The sequence below is a fragment of the Maniola hyperantus genome, chromosome 19 (assembly GCF_902806685.2).
Source record: "Maniola hyperantus chromosome 19, iAphHyp1.2, whole genome shotgun sequence".
Classification (NCBI taxonomy): domain Eukaryota; kingdom Metazoa; phylum Arthropoda; class Insecta; order Lepidoptera; family Nymphalidae; genus Maniola; species Maniola hyperantus.
This window is the reverse complement of record NC_048554.1, coordinates 2532389-2545422: the sequence shown is the minus strand read 5'-3', so window position 1 is coordinate 2545422 and position 13034 is coordinate 2532389. Positions and strand designations below refer to the sequence as shown.

Sequence of the window (13034 nt, the reverse complement as noted above, 5' to 3'; positions counted from 1 at the left end):
GACCAGAAATAAAAGTGTGGCAGTATAGTGATATTATATATTATCTATGGTCTGTGGTCCACAACGTAGTCAAAGAGTACCTACCTATACCTTCCAGTCACGGATTTCGTGCTTCCTGAAGGTAGGTACAGTGTTCGAACTATGGTACGGACTATTTATGCGGACCATATCCATAGAGTAGAGGATGTATGACTTATTAGTCTGTCATCATGTCACCGTCAAACGGCCCCAAACCAAATCTGTCAAATAGTGAATCATTGATTTCAGCGATTGATTTAGATTAATTTTAATTAGTTGTTTCACGTTGTAGTTTGGATATTTTATTTGATTCCGATTGTTAGGAAGTACAAAAATTTGCCGTGAAAAACCATCTGATACCATATAATCATGTCTGGTAAGTCACCCTAATCGGCATATTAACTATAGTGAAGATTTGCTCTATTATTATTATTTATTTACCTATTTAGAGAACCAAGACACACCAATGGCTAATAACGAAGCCGATGATATACCGAAAGAAGCTGTAACATCGACAAATGGAGAAGATCGGAAAGATGGTGGTAAGTCGCCGACACCACCTGTTACGCCGCCGCCTGGCGAGGAAGAGACGCAGGAGATCATTATAGTCAATGAGAACACTGACATACTCGATCTAAATCACGGTAGAATTGGAAAGATCGAGAATCTGGAGCCGCTACAGAATTTGGAGAGGTAATTTTGTTCTTGTACAAAAACGACAAATTAAGTCAATATTTATAACCTATTTGAGTGCTAAAGCTAACTTTTTAACAGCGACTTCACTTATAAATGTGTGTTTTACCAAATTATCACTACCCATGTTATAAATGCGAAAGTGTGTTTGTTTGTTGGTTTGTCCTTCAATTACATCATTACGGAGCAAGGGATTGACGTGAAATTCTGCATGGGTGTAGTTAAAGACCTAAGAATGACATAGGCTACTTTTATCCCCGAAAATTAATGAGTTCCCATACGATTTTTAGAAACCTATATCCATGCGGGTGAATTCGCCGGACATTAGTTAGTTTATTATAATTGAATGTTTGGATAATTGAATGGTTTGATAATTGGATGTTTGTCACTCCTTCCCACCACAATGTCACCACAATGTTGGCTGAAATTTAGAATAGAGATAGCTTATAACCTGAATTAACATTGGTTACTGTTTGACGCGGAAAATCAAGGAGCTCCTGCATGAGTTTTATTAACCTAAATCTATGCAGGTTTATGATAAAAATAAATAATATCATGATTTTTAAATCATTCTCTTTAATAATTAATTAATTAATTCTAGCCCCATAAACTGCCACTATACAAAAAATCACATCATTTTATGACTATAAGTCCCGCAAATTGCTAATGCGCGTGGCCGCTATTTTAGTGATGTCAGCACTAGACTGAAGTTTCGAGCTGATGGTATATTTTTACTTTAATATACGTCAAATGACGCCAATGTTATATTGGTTTGCAGGTTATATTTGAGATGGAACCTGATCAAGAAAATAGAAGGCCTGGATACATTGTCCAAATTAGTGGAACTAGAGCTTTATGATAACCAGATTGTTGTCATAGAGAATTTAGATAACCTGGTTAATTTAGAGTAAGTAAAGCGTATTAACGCTATATTAAAACCTATCATAAAAGTTGAATCTGCCTAAATCCATACAAATAGTATTCATACTATTTGTATGGATTAGGCAGATTCAACTTTACTTTTTATAAGTCCCGCAAATTGCTAATGCGCGTGGGCGCCACTAGACTGTACTAGACGCACTAGACTGAAATTTCGAGCTGATGGTATATTTTTATTTCGGCTGATGTCAAAATGACGTAATTTCGATGTTAATGAGACATGATTCCAGCGCAATAGCAACTTATATGACTCAACAGCTGATCTTGACAAAATTTGGCACAGATATAATTTATACTGTTTCTCCTAAGAAACCAAAGAGTTCCTAGAGAATTTTAAAAATCTTGAAACCTAAAAATGATTCTAGTTAGCTTAATTAAGATTAGAGTTGGATATAGCCAGCACAAATCAGTGCATTAATAAGTTATCTCTTGTGAGATAATAAGTTGTAAGTGAATTAATAAGTTCTCTTGTGAGATAATAAATTGTAAGTGAGTTAATAAGTTAATTAATGAATAGCATCCACTATTCATTAAGACTCAAGAAAAGCCCTACCATTACATTATCGGAAGTTGTAATAATCCTCAGTAATGTGCAATACGACGCTAAAAGAACGAAAACTACTTATTTGTTCTTAACAAAAAATTACAATTTACTGAGGTGTTTAAATTATACTCTTTCAATATTTTATAATTTGTATAGTGTTTTACCTACACTTCAAGGAAATTTCTAAATAATTTTAACAAAAATTGCGAACCGGCAGGAATTGAACCCGCGTCTCCTGGGATCGCGCCCGACGCTCTGACCATTAAGCTACGGGTCGCTAGCTGCCAGTGACGAAATTTGTGATATGTATGTTCACTCAGTACTGAAGCGACTGTTTGCCTCTAGTAGCGACACCTTTTTGCAGTTATCGAAACTACTTTCTTTCTTAGCTGTTTGGACGAAAAATTACATCTCTATTCTTATCTATACTCTTTCATTTCCAGAATACTGGATCTTTCATTCAATAGGATCAAGGAAATCACAGGTCTCAATAAGCTGTTGAACCTTCGGAAGCTCTTCCTCAGCTCCAACAAGATCACAGAAATCAAAAATGTTAATCACTTCCCTAAACTTGAGATGTTGGAACTGGGAGACAATCGTATAAGGGTATGGATACATTATGCTAAAATTTCCATGTAAATAGCATTTTTGCAGTGATTTTGGTTCTTCTTATACCATCACAATAGTCCATCAGGGAAACTTTATTAGTTAGGAAAGTTATTATCAGTATCCTGGGTGCCACATTGCATGCAGAGGTTGCATATTGCATAGAGATCCCTTTAGATTACAACATGGGGTTATTCAAGGGGCGGACCAACACATTCCTAAAAGGCCGGCAACGCATCGGCGGTTCCTCTGGTGCTACAAATGTTCATGGGCGGCGGTAGTCACTTAACATCAGGTGACCCGCCTGCTTGTTTGCTCGCTATCTCTATTTAAAACAAGGCCCATGAATAAGAACCTTGGATAGGTCGAAACTAGTCAGGCATACTCCGACAAACACCTGAGTTAAGTAAGCCATCATACTTTTTTTTTTAAAGAATATTAGCCATGTTACTAATATTCCCCTTTCTCTCCAACTAAGCGTCAATTTATTAAGTCTTTAGCTGTTATAAGTAAAATTACCTTTAAAAAAAAAGGACCTTTAATCACGTCGTAACGAATTGACGTGAATTTTTGCATGGATATAGCTAAAAACCTTGAGGCTACTTATTACACTGGGAAATCAAAGAGTTCCCACAGGGTTTTTGAAAAACTAAATTCACATGGACAAAGTCACAGGTATTATTTAGTAACCCAATAAATTTGTGTAGTTATATGTCTATTTTACAGGAAATTAAAAACCTAGAAGGGTTGAAGACTTTAAAAGAACTTTACCTTGGAAAGAACAAAATAACAAAAATACAAAATCTTCAGGACCTCACTAATTTAGAAATACTCATTCTACAGAGCAACCGTATAACCAAGATCGAAAATCTTGAACACTTGTGTAATCTAGAACAGCTGTATATATCTGAAAATGGTATATCGGTGATGGAGAATATGGATAGTCAAGTCAAACTACAGACGTTGGACTTGGCTATGAATAGGATCACGGTTATAGAGAATGTGAGGCATATGAGCAATTTGGAGGAGCTGTGGGTGAGTTGGTACATATTGCTTTTCTATTTATTTTATTTTATTTATTTGGCAACCAAACAGTGTCTTAATTATAGGTTAAAATAATACTTTATACTTTATATATCTTTTACTCTTACTTGATTCTTCAATCATAGTATAATGTCACTTAAAAGAGCAACATTCTAGTTAGCCTAAGTTAAAATCACCTATTTTTAATATGTTTTTACTAACTCGGTTTCTTCTTAGTATGTTTATTTGTTTATTTGAAATAAACATACTAAGAAGTCATACAGATTTTGCAAATGATTTTAAACTTCTGGATGAGCTAGCGACTTGAAATTTTAAACTTTAATATAATTTAATGTTAATACTTGATGACAATGCAATATTAACTTGCTTTCTTATTATTCCAGTTAAACGACAACCAAATAGCAGACTGGTCATCAGTGGACTACCTTCAACAGAACAAAAAGCTGGCCACCATATACCTAGAGCGCAACCCACTCGCCTCCGACCCCGCCTACAGAAGGAAACTCAAGCTTACTCTGCCCTCGCTGTCACAGATCGACGCGACCTTGTGTAGATAAGAATTCACTATTAACATCATAAAATATGCATTACGAAAGTTGAAAAAACTCAGGCGTCGAAGCACACCCAACTGAAGCGAAGCTTCTACGCATTTTGCGCTGACTAAACTGAAATGGGCTGGTCCAGTCCGATTCGGTCCAATTGGGTCCAGTGCGATTCTATCTGATAAGGCCTTGTTTGATCCAATCTGGTCAGGCTTAGTTCTATCCGCTCTAATCCCATCTGGCCGGTTTGGTCTGGTTCAGTCCAACCCAGTGTCTCGGTCAATGCTGAATAGTTAAGTAACTTAAAAAGTTTCAAGCGACAGTACGCGGCAATAGGATCCCAAACTGTTGACAGATTACTTCAATATTTCACACTTATTTACTTGAAAATGTTTACTGGGCTAACCTTAAAATTGAGTAGTACTTCGACTTTTCAACTTTCGTTATGCGAACTGTAAGTAGTTCAAATATAATATTTATATCACTACTATTTGAGATCATAGAGTATTTTATACTCATTGATTCAATATTTTTAAAATAAACACTCAGTATTACAAAAGGAATATTGTTATGTGGTCCATTTGTGCCCCCTCTCCCTTTTATGTGGGTTGAACGAGTAGTTATGTATTTAGGGGTTTTACCCTAAGGCGCAATGCACACCTACAGAGTGGTGTGGCGTCGCCTCCGTGTGTTGATTCATTATAGCAATTGTAACCATAGGTTAAAGTAAATAAAGCTGAATTTGGTCTCAGCCTGGCTCCACTCAGTAGGTATGTGTTGTGCCTAATTATGTAGCTTTGTTATTGTTGTGTAATGAACTTGAAGTAGTTCCTGGTATTTAATTAAGGACCAGTTAAAAAATAAATTATTTGAACCAACAATATTTAAAAGGAGAATGTCCAAAAATATTTAAGAGTTGAATAAAATAATTTACTTATACATTTATTATACTATATAGGTAAATACAAATTCTTTTAATAAACTGGCCGTAACTCGGTTATTTAAACCGTTAGTCACAAATATTCAATTGTTTATCAACTTCAAAAATATTCTATATCTCTAAAGTACTCTATATCTATACCAGTAGGTACAGCTTAAACTTAGAACTGTTGAATATTTTATTCATGACGTTTCATGTCTTGATATGAGACATAAATGGACAAACTGACTACAAAGTGATCTTATAAGGGTTCAATTTTTCCCATAGTGAGGTACTGAACCCTAAATAAAGGTTATAAGAATTTCTGTAAAGATGCATTTACCTACTGTTAAATATTCTAAAAGGGTTTGACAGACTGATTAGAAATTTGACAGCTTTAAATATTTACACACTCGCCAAAAACGTCCATGTAAATTGTCACTAATCTATCTGCAAAATGTATCTTTTACTTAGGAATAAAAAATAGTGTAAAATAAGTATTTTTATTATTACAACAGTACATTATCATTATATTAAATTTTAATGTAGCTATGTAATATAGGTTAGTAAAAATAAACATATATAAGTAGCTATGCGCTATTATAAGTCGGTCCGGTCGTAAAACCATAAGCATATTAAGTATTACAATAATACTGCAGAATCGCATTTTCAGGCAGTCTTGGAGGTCTCAGAGTCTCTCAACAGCCCAGTTCTGATGGGGGATACTCGCGGGCGCCCCTCCGGCCTGCTCAGTAAAGTTAACTTCAACGTGTAAATAGTAATCTGTAGCTAGCCTAGATTTACTTATTAATATTTATGTAATTAAAACTATACTTTGAAATGTTCTTTTAATGAAATAGAATAATTGTTTTGTTGATTGTAATTAGGGTTGGCATGGTTTTAATCATTTTAAGGGGGTAAGGATGGAATATGGAAGGATCAGAGGGAGTCCTTTGCCCAGACGTGGGACAATACAGGCCGATTACGTTTAGATTAGATTAAAAAAATAAGTTTAAATATGTTTATTTAAAAAAAAACATTTTTTCATTATGTTCTAATAACTCTAGTCTAATAATAAAATGTTTTGTTTATTTTTTAATCTACTTCAAAAAAGGTGCAGTTGTTGGAGTCTTCTTTATTTTTCTACCCTGAATATAATGTACATTCCATTATTTAGTATTTTCTTAGATTTTATGATCATTTTCTTAAATGGAACATATTTATCTACAATTTAAACTGAATTTAAATTATATTAGAGACCGTTTCTAAAGTTACCCGGGCTTGACCACAACATCGGTATTAAAAACCGGAGCGTGTGCAACGATCATTACTAGTATGAAGTCTATGGTTCTTATATAATTAATCTGTAACCTAGATTGACGGAAAAATCACAAAAATAAAATGGCGAATTGTCATCATTCCTTTTGAAAAGTAAAACGTCAAAACGGGCTGTTTTCTGCAATTTCACGCATATTTCACGGTTGCGTGCTTTGTTTCATGTTTCTTTTTTCATTTAAATAATCTAAAATAATTCCGTTTCTTGCCAAAAAGCTAGATTTCATTTATCGCTACTATGATTAACGTGAATACTTATGTTTATAGATAAGTTAGCAATAGAGTGAGTACAATAATTTGTAAGCATTACCGTCCACGCGGATTTTTATAATGGAAAACCTTGATCAAAGTAACAATAAGAATGTGTCGTTGAGTTTAATAGCCGAATATGGCTCGGAATCGGATTCTGAAGACACCAGGTCTAATGATAATACGGGAAATGACTCTGATGCTGTCGAGCATAGTGAGATGGTTTTAAAGAATAATATAATCAACGCTTGCGCCCATGGTCCACTGTCGGAAGGTGGTGATAGTGATGTGGTTACCACCAGGCATATGATTATAGACAGCGCGGAGAGCGGTATAGTGGAATATGATGTAACAGAGTACCGAGATCTCGACAGTGACTCGTCGAGTTCGGATAATTCGAGTGATAGTGAAGTAGATTCTGTGAAGGATATCGAGGAGCTCTCCAGTGGGTAAGAACGTTTTTTACTTGTTAGTGATGTAAAATAGCATCTAATATGATGTTAACTAGCTAAGACCTTGAAGATGCACCTTGACTAAGTTTTTTCTAGGTCACATATCAAACCATAGTCAAAGGGAAACGTAAAATTGCTATGCTTTTAAATTGCTTTGCTTTAAGCTACACTAGTAAAACCTCTTGACTTGATTGAGGAATCTTTTAGACAATATGAACATTCAAAAATTAATTTTTATATTCAAGAATAGCTAACTTCGGTTCCACCTAATGGTACTATGTTAGAAATCTTGACACAAGTGCCAACAACTTTGCTATGAAGAACTAGGATAACATGCTAATGCATAACATATAAACACAAACATTGATTTTTGTTTTAAAATTTATAATCAAATTGTATGTTAATAGAGATGAATTTGAAGTAAACAACAAACCAGAGAAGCTGGAGCCCCCGAAGGTGCATGGCGAGCTAGGCTTGGATGACTTGCCTCCCATAGAAGACCTGGCAATCAGTCTTCCAGCTCAGGAGACTGTTAAGATTGGCACCGTCGCCAGTATAGTTGATAGATTAGGTAACTATTTTTATACTAATAGAAATAAATGTTCTATTTGTTTATTTTTTTGATAAGTTCACTTGACACAATCTAACTGGAAGGGACAATAACTACTTGTAAGATTTAAGTAAACTAATCTGAAAGGAGTGAAGTGTATACAAGACATAGTTTATATTGTTCTTGGCAGTTTTGCCATTTAGATGCAATTTGCTAGTGAATCAAGAGACCTGTCATTTCTACGAATCAGAAACAAGAAAATGTTCAATAGAACTACCCAGCTGGCACACCTAAAAGCCAATAATTGGGAATTGAATTGAGCCAATAGAACTAAGAATAAAAAGTAACAGCACAGTATCCATCAAATAATTGATTATATTCACTACTAGCTGCCCCAGCGAACTTCGTACCGCCTAACAGTCGATTCTATTTCAGGCAATTTTTAAATTTTTCTCTCCGTAAAAACCATCCCCGTACTTCAAGGAATACTATGAAAAAAGAATTAGCGAAATCGGTTCAGCTGTTCTCGAGATTTGCGATCAGCAACACATTCAGCGATTCATTCTTATATAACAGATATTATATAATGAATATATTCTTAAATAAAAAAAAATATTTCAGTTATAGTTCGTGCATTCCCAGAAACCCCAGCGGTGGATCTGGACAGTGTGCTTTTTCTAGAAAATGGTGCAAAAACACTGGGAAAAGTGTTTGATGTTTTTGGACCAGTAAGTTATTTTCTTTCTTTCTTTATTTAGACTAGCTGATGCCCGCGACTTCGTCCGCGTGGAATTAAGTTTTTGAAAATCCCATGGGAAGTTGCCTATGCCAGGTCATTAACTATAGGTATGTATGCAGAAAATCACGTCAATCCGTTGCACCATTGCGACGTGGTTGAAGGGCAAACCAATAAACCAACAAACAAACACGCTTTCGCATTTATAATAGGGGTAGTGATTCAAGTGGAGATTAAATTAATTTCTATGGAGTTTGGTAATTAAATTAGTATAATCTGTACTTAATTTTTTAAATCCTTTTGAACAACTCAGTGTAAATCAACCAAACTAAACCTGTAATGTGCTATAATGCGTACATATTGATATCTCACTCGACATTTTAACTTAACGTGTCAACTGTCATGTGAATAGTAGAATTTTAGTCCTTTAGGTCAATCAATTATTATTATTACGATTGCAATTGTTATGATGGGCTCAATTATTTCTGGTATTCTTGTTGCTACAAAGCAACAATAATATGTAGCCAATTGTGCGCGAGTGTCGGCCACAGACTACAACCTATAGACGCGTCATAGACAGCGTTATATGAACAGCATAAATCTGTCTCGTTTTAACAGTGTTTAAGACTGAGCAAAGTCAAAGTGCGCTCTATAGATTTTAGCCTCAGTGTCAACAGCTGTCATGTCAAAAGTATGGTTCACCTTTAAAAGAAGTGGCTCGATTTCCGTAAAATGACAGCTACAGTGTGACGATCGCATAACGCTGTCTCTTTTTAACAGAGTTTAAGTCTGAGCAAAATCAAAGTGCGCTCTATAGATTTCAGCCATAGAGTTAAAATGGCGAGTGAGTTCTCATTTAGTACGGACGGCTTGCAGGTAACGGAGCCTCACTACTGCGTACGCTTCAACTCGGTGGAGCACGTGCGCGAGCGGGAGGTGTCGTGCGGCGCCGACGTGTTCATCGCGCCGCGCACCAGCCACACCAACTATGTCTTCCTCTCGCAACTTATGAAGTGAGTCACTTTACATACAGACAACAACTTCACACATCAACATCATTTCACCACGATTAATAGCCTCATCTGGTGACAGAAGTGCTGGCTCATTTTTGCGCAACGAATCAGCCTGGCTGTTCAGCGCGGAAATGCAGCCAGTATTCTTGACACCATTCCAGGCGGGCATGATTTGTATAGTAATTAGATAAGGCTAGCTTTAAATTTTATTGTAATACTAGCTGATGCCAGCGACTTCGTACGCGTGGATTTAGGTTTTTAAAAATCCCGTGGGAACTCCTAAATTTTCCGGGATAAAAAGTAGCCTATGTCCTTCCCCGGGTTGCACGCTATCTCTGTACCAAATTTCGTCAATATCGGTTGAACGGTTGAGCCGTGAAAAGCTAGCAGACAGACAGACACACTTTCGCATTTATAATATTAGTATGGATTTAAAAGAAAAACATCATGCAGTGCATTGCAGTGCTTGAAATATACATCTCGCCAAGCAACATCCACACTTAGGCCGATATCTATAGAGCTTACTTTGACTTTTTTAATTTTTTTTGGACTTAAGTTTCAGTCCTTGACTTGCTAAACTAATAAATGTGTAAAAATTTTCATTCATATAACCGATTTATTCTTCTTTCATATAACTTCATTATGATAACTCATTACTGCCCCACTAATGAGCGCAGTTCTCTCTGAATGACAAGGATTTAGGCCTTAGTCCACCGCGCTGACCAAGTGTGTGAGTGGATTAGTAGACTTCACGCACCTTCGAGAATATTATGGCTAACTCTCAGGCATGGCGGTTTTCTCAAGATGTGTTCCTTACCATTAAAGAATTCAAATTTAATTGCTCAAAATGCACATAATTCTGAAATTCTGTGTGCCTGGAATCAAACCCCTGACCTTCAGAATAGAAGGTGGACATCTTAACCATTAGACTATCACTGGTCTTACTCTTAACCACTAGGCCATTAAATGCTTCCACGTAAAGTAATTTTTGTGTTATCCATGTTACAGTGTAAAGGGCTCTGATGCGTCATGGCTCAATGACATAGAGCCTCCCCCGAGCCACATCGACTTCTCAGACGATGAAGAGGAACGGCGCGCCAACAAAGCCAAGAAGGAGCAACAAAAACTGAACAGACAGGAGTCTTCAGAGGACGGGGAAAATTCCAAAAATCCCCCGCCCAGAAAAATGTTGGAAGCCAGACGTAACCAACGTCCTTCCGAATCTAGTTCAAGATTTGGGGGTTCCAGCAGAGGACGCAGTAGCGTGCCCTCTGGGTTCCGGAGAACCCCTAATTTCCCCCGATCGAGGCCATGGGACGACCAGGAAATGAGGACCCCACCTCCACACCCAAACTTAGACCCCGGAGGTCAACTATTCCCTTTGTTCACCCCTCAAATGTTGCCGCCGTTCAACCCTACAACGCCACCTCCTTATATGATGAACCGTATACCGTTCAGTCGGAGAATGCCGGTTCTACCGCCACCCTTTAGGCAAAATGCACCCATTTTTGGGGCAAACTACTGCAACATGCGCGGCCCGCAGCCGCAGTGGCTCAACCGACCCCCTCCACCCCCCGGAACGTAAAACGCACATGGATAAAATTGATGTCGATTTGATTTAAGTATGTTATTAATCTTAATACAGTCGACGCTGCTTATTCGCAGAGGGCTTTCTATAAAAATGTCGTGAACGGGGAATGATGCTAATTTGTACAGGATTATAGGGAATACATTCCTAGTAAAAGAATTAATAAATAAGCCCAAAGACATGGGTCTGCCCGCGAAATTCAAATTTAATTTGGTTTTTCACAATTTGTAAACTAATGCGACAAAGTAGACTTATGGCATTCAAATCGCGCCCCTAGCAATATCATCTTTACAGGTTTATATAAAAATCTTTGCTTGAAAGTGTCCAGTTTAAGAAATTAGTCAAAATAATGAGTTTGACGTGAGTTACTCACAAATTAGTCATTATTTTGACTAATTTCTTAAACTGGACACTTTCAAGTATATAAACCTGTGAAGATGATATTGCTAGGGTCGCAATTTGAATGCCATAAGTCTTTGTCGTTTACAAATTGTGAAAAACCAAATTAAATTTGAATTTCGCGGGCAGACCCGTGTCTTGGGCCTTGAGGTATAAAAGTAATATAGCCGTAAGGTATATATATGAATAATATATGACAACTGATAGAAGTAAAGTTGTACTTTATGTTATATTGCTCACATGTTTGGGTACAATGTACTGCCTAGCCAATGTGGTGTGTTTCATCTTGCGTTTTTTTTATTTGTTTTAATTACTACATATTCAACTCCTCGTCAAAACGTCAACAAACGTCGCTTCAATTATTTATAAGGTTGCTCTTTTATTGAGATAAGTTTTTTTTTGTGTTGAAAAGATCTTTCAACTCGCATTGATTTATGAAATACTTATAGTGCGTACCAAATCGGTTCTTACGCGCCATTTTAACTTCGTGTCAACTGTCATGTCAAAAGGACAGTTCACCTTTAAAATAAAGACTAAAATCGAACTCATTTTGTACGCACTATATCTCCATTGATAGACCAATTTTTGATATAACGGTGGTAACAAAACTTTCTTAGCCATTCATTGAATCTTGATTAATATTTTGAAGTTAAAAATACAATAAGTATCGATAGTTTTGGGTCCGCGAAAATAAAATATACTTCTTGCATTTCACGAGGGCGAGTGGCTCATGCTTGTGATTAAGTCGTATCGGTATAAGTAAAGTACAATAAATGTGTGCGGTTGCGAGCGCTTGCTTGCGACTGATTGGTCCGACATGCACGCACACTTACGCAATGCCCATGTACTTATACGACGTACCCACAAGTAAAGTTCACTCGCCTTCATGAATTGCAAGAGCAATAGTATATTTTTCATACGCGAATAAGGAGTGTCAACTGTCAACTGTAAACTATTGTTTAGTCAATAGCTAGTGCTGTGTTAACATTACTAATTTGCTTATCCAAATATCTATATATTTATAATAAATTAAAGTTATGGTACCTACAGTGGTTATTCGTTTTTATTGCCACCCCAACTTGACGCAATTTTAAGGTACCCATTAGTCCATTGAAGCGCAGCGCAGCGCAGACACGTTCAGCAGACCATCGATTCCACAGAAATGACACAAAAATGATCACGTCACTTCTCAATAATGAGCACATCGTTCCGCTTCGCTTCAGTTGGGACAGGCGCCCTTAAGGGCGATTGTGCACTCATCCGTATTAGGTTTGTATTGTATAATGTGTTTTTATGTAAGCAAAAAGAAGACGGTGATCCGTGTTTTTGCCTACATAAAAACACGAATACGGATGAGTGCATAGACGACCTAAGGATGCGTTTCCAGTCGAGTGAAGCGAGTGTAGT

The 13034-nt window shown here is 36.7% G+C and overlaps 2 protein-coding genes across 5 annotated transcripts in view; both read left to right on the top strand.

The window, feature by feature from the left end:
* The first annotated feature begins 221 nt into the window (after positions 1-221).
* On the top strand, positions 222-6477 carry LOC117991253 (protein phosphatase 1 regulatory subunit 7-like). 2 transcript variants are annotated; one of them, XM_034978824.2, is made up of 6 exons: positions 222-394; positions 468-711; positions 1490-1618; positions 2638-2800; positions 3527-3843; positions 4228-4365. In XM_034978824.2, the coding sequence occupies exons 1-6, from the start codon at positions 388-390 to the stop codon at positions 4229-4231; spliced, it is 864 nt and encodes a 287-aa protein (XP_034834715.1). In that variant the 5' UTR covers positions 222-387; the 3' UTR covers positions 4232-4365. The 2 variants fall into 2 exon arrangements, with proteins under 2 accessions (XP_034834715.1, XP_034834714.1); XM_034978823.2 differs by having other exon boundaries at positions 223-394; positions 3527-3835; positions 4228-6477.
* Positions 6478-6762: 285 nt separating this feature from the next.
* LOC117991244 (H/ACA ribonucleoprotein complex non-core subunit NAF1) overlaps positions 6763-13034 on the top strand; it is a 135840-nt gene continuing 129568 nt past the window's right edge. The window contains exons 1-5 of one of the 3 annotated variants that reach the window (XR_011237853.1): positions 6763-7338; positions 7749-7912; positions 8513-8619; positions 9504-9640; positions 10649-12223. Coding sequence is in view for 1 of the 3 variants with exons in the window: in XM_034978812.2 (XP_034834703.1) it covers positions 6971-7338; positions 7749-7912; positions 8513-8619; positions 9504-9640; positions 10649-11225 (1353 nt within the window). In the remaining 2 variants the exon portion in view is untranslated. Of the gene's footprint in view, positions 7339-7748; positions 7913-8512; positions 8620-9503; positions 9641-10648; positions 12680-13034 lie in introns of those variants that run through there. The other 2 variants (XR_011237852.1, XM_034978812.2) reach the window with 2 other exon arrangements.

Excerpts from the sequence above, each read along its gene's own strand:
- LOC117991253 (XM_034978823.2), top strand. Across the intron at positions 1,619-2,637 it reads GATAACCTGGTTAATTTAGA|AATACTGGATCTTTCATTCA; the intron begins GTAAGTAAAGCG and ends TTTCATTTCCAG. Across the intron at positions 2,801-3,526 it reads TGGGAGACAATCGTATAAGG|GAAATTAAAAACCTAGAAGG; the intron begins GTATGGATACAT and ends TCTATTTTACAG.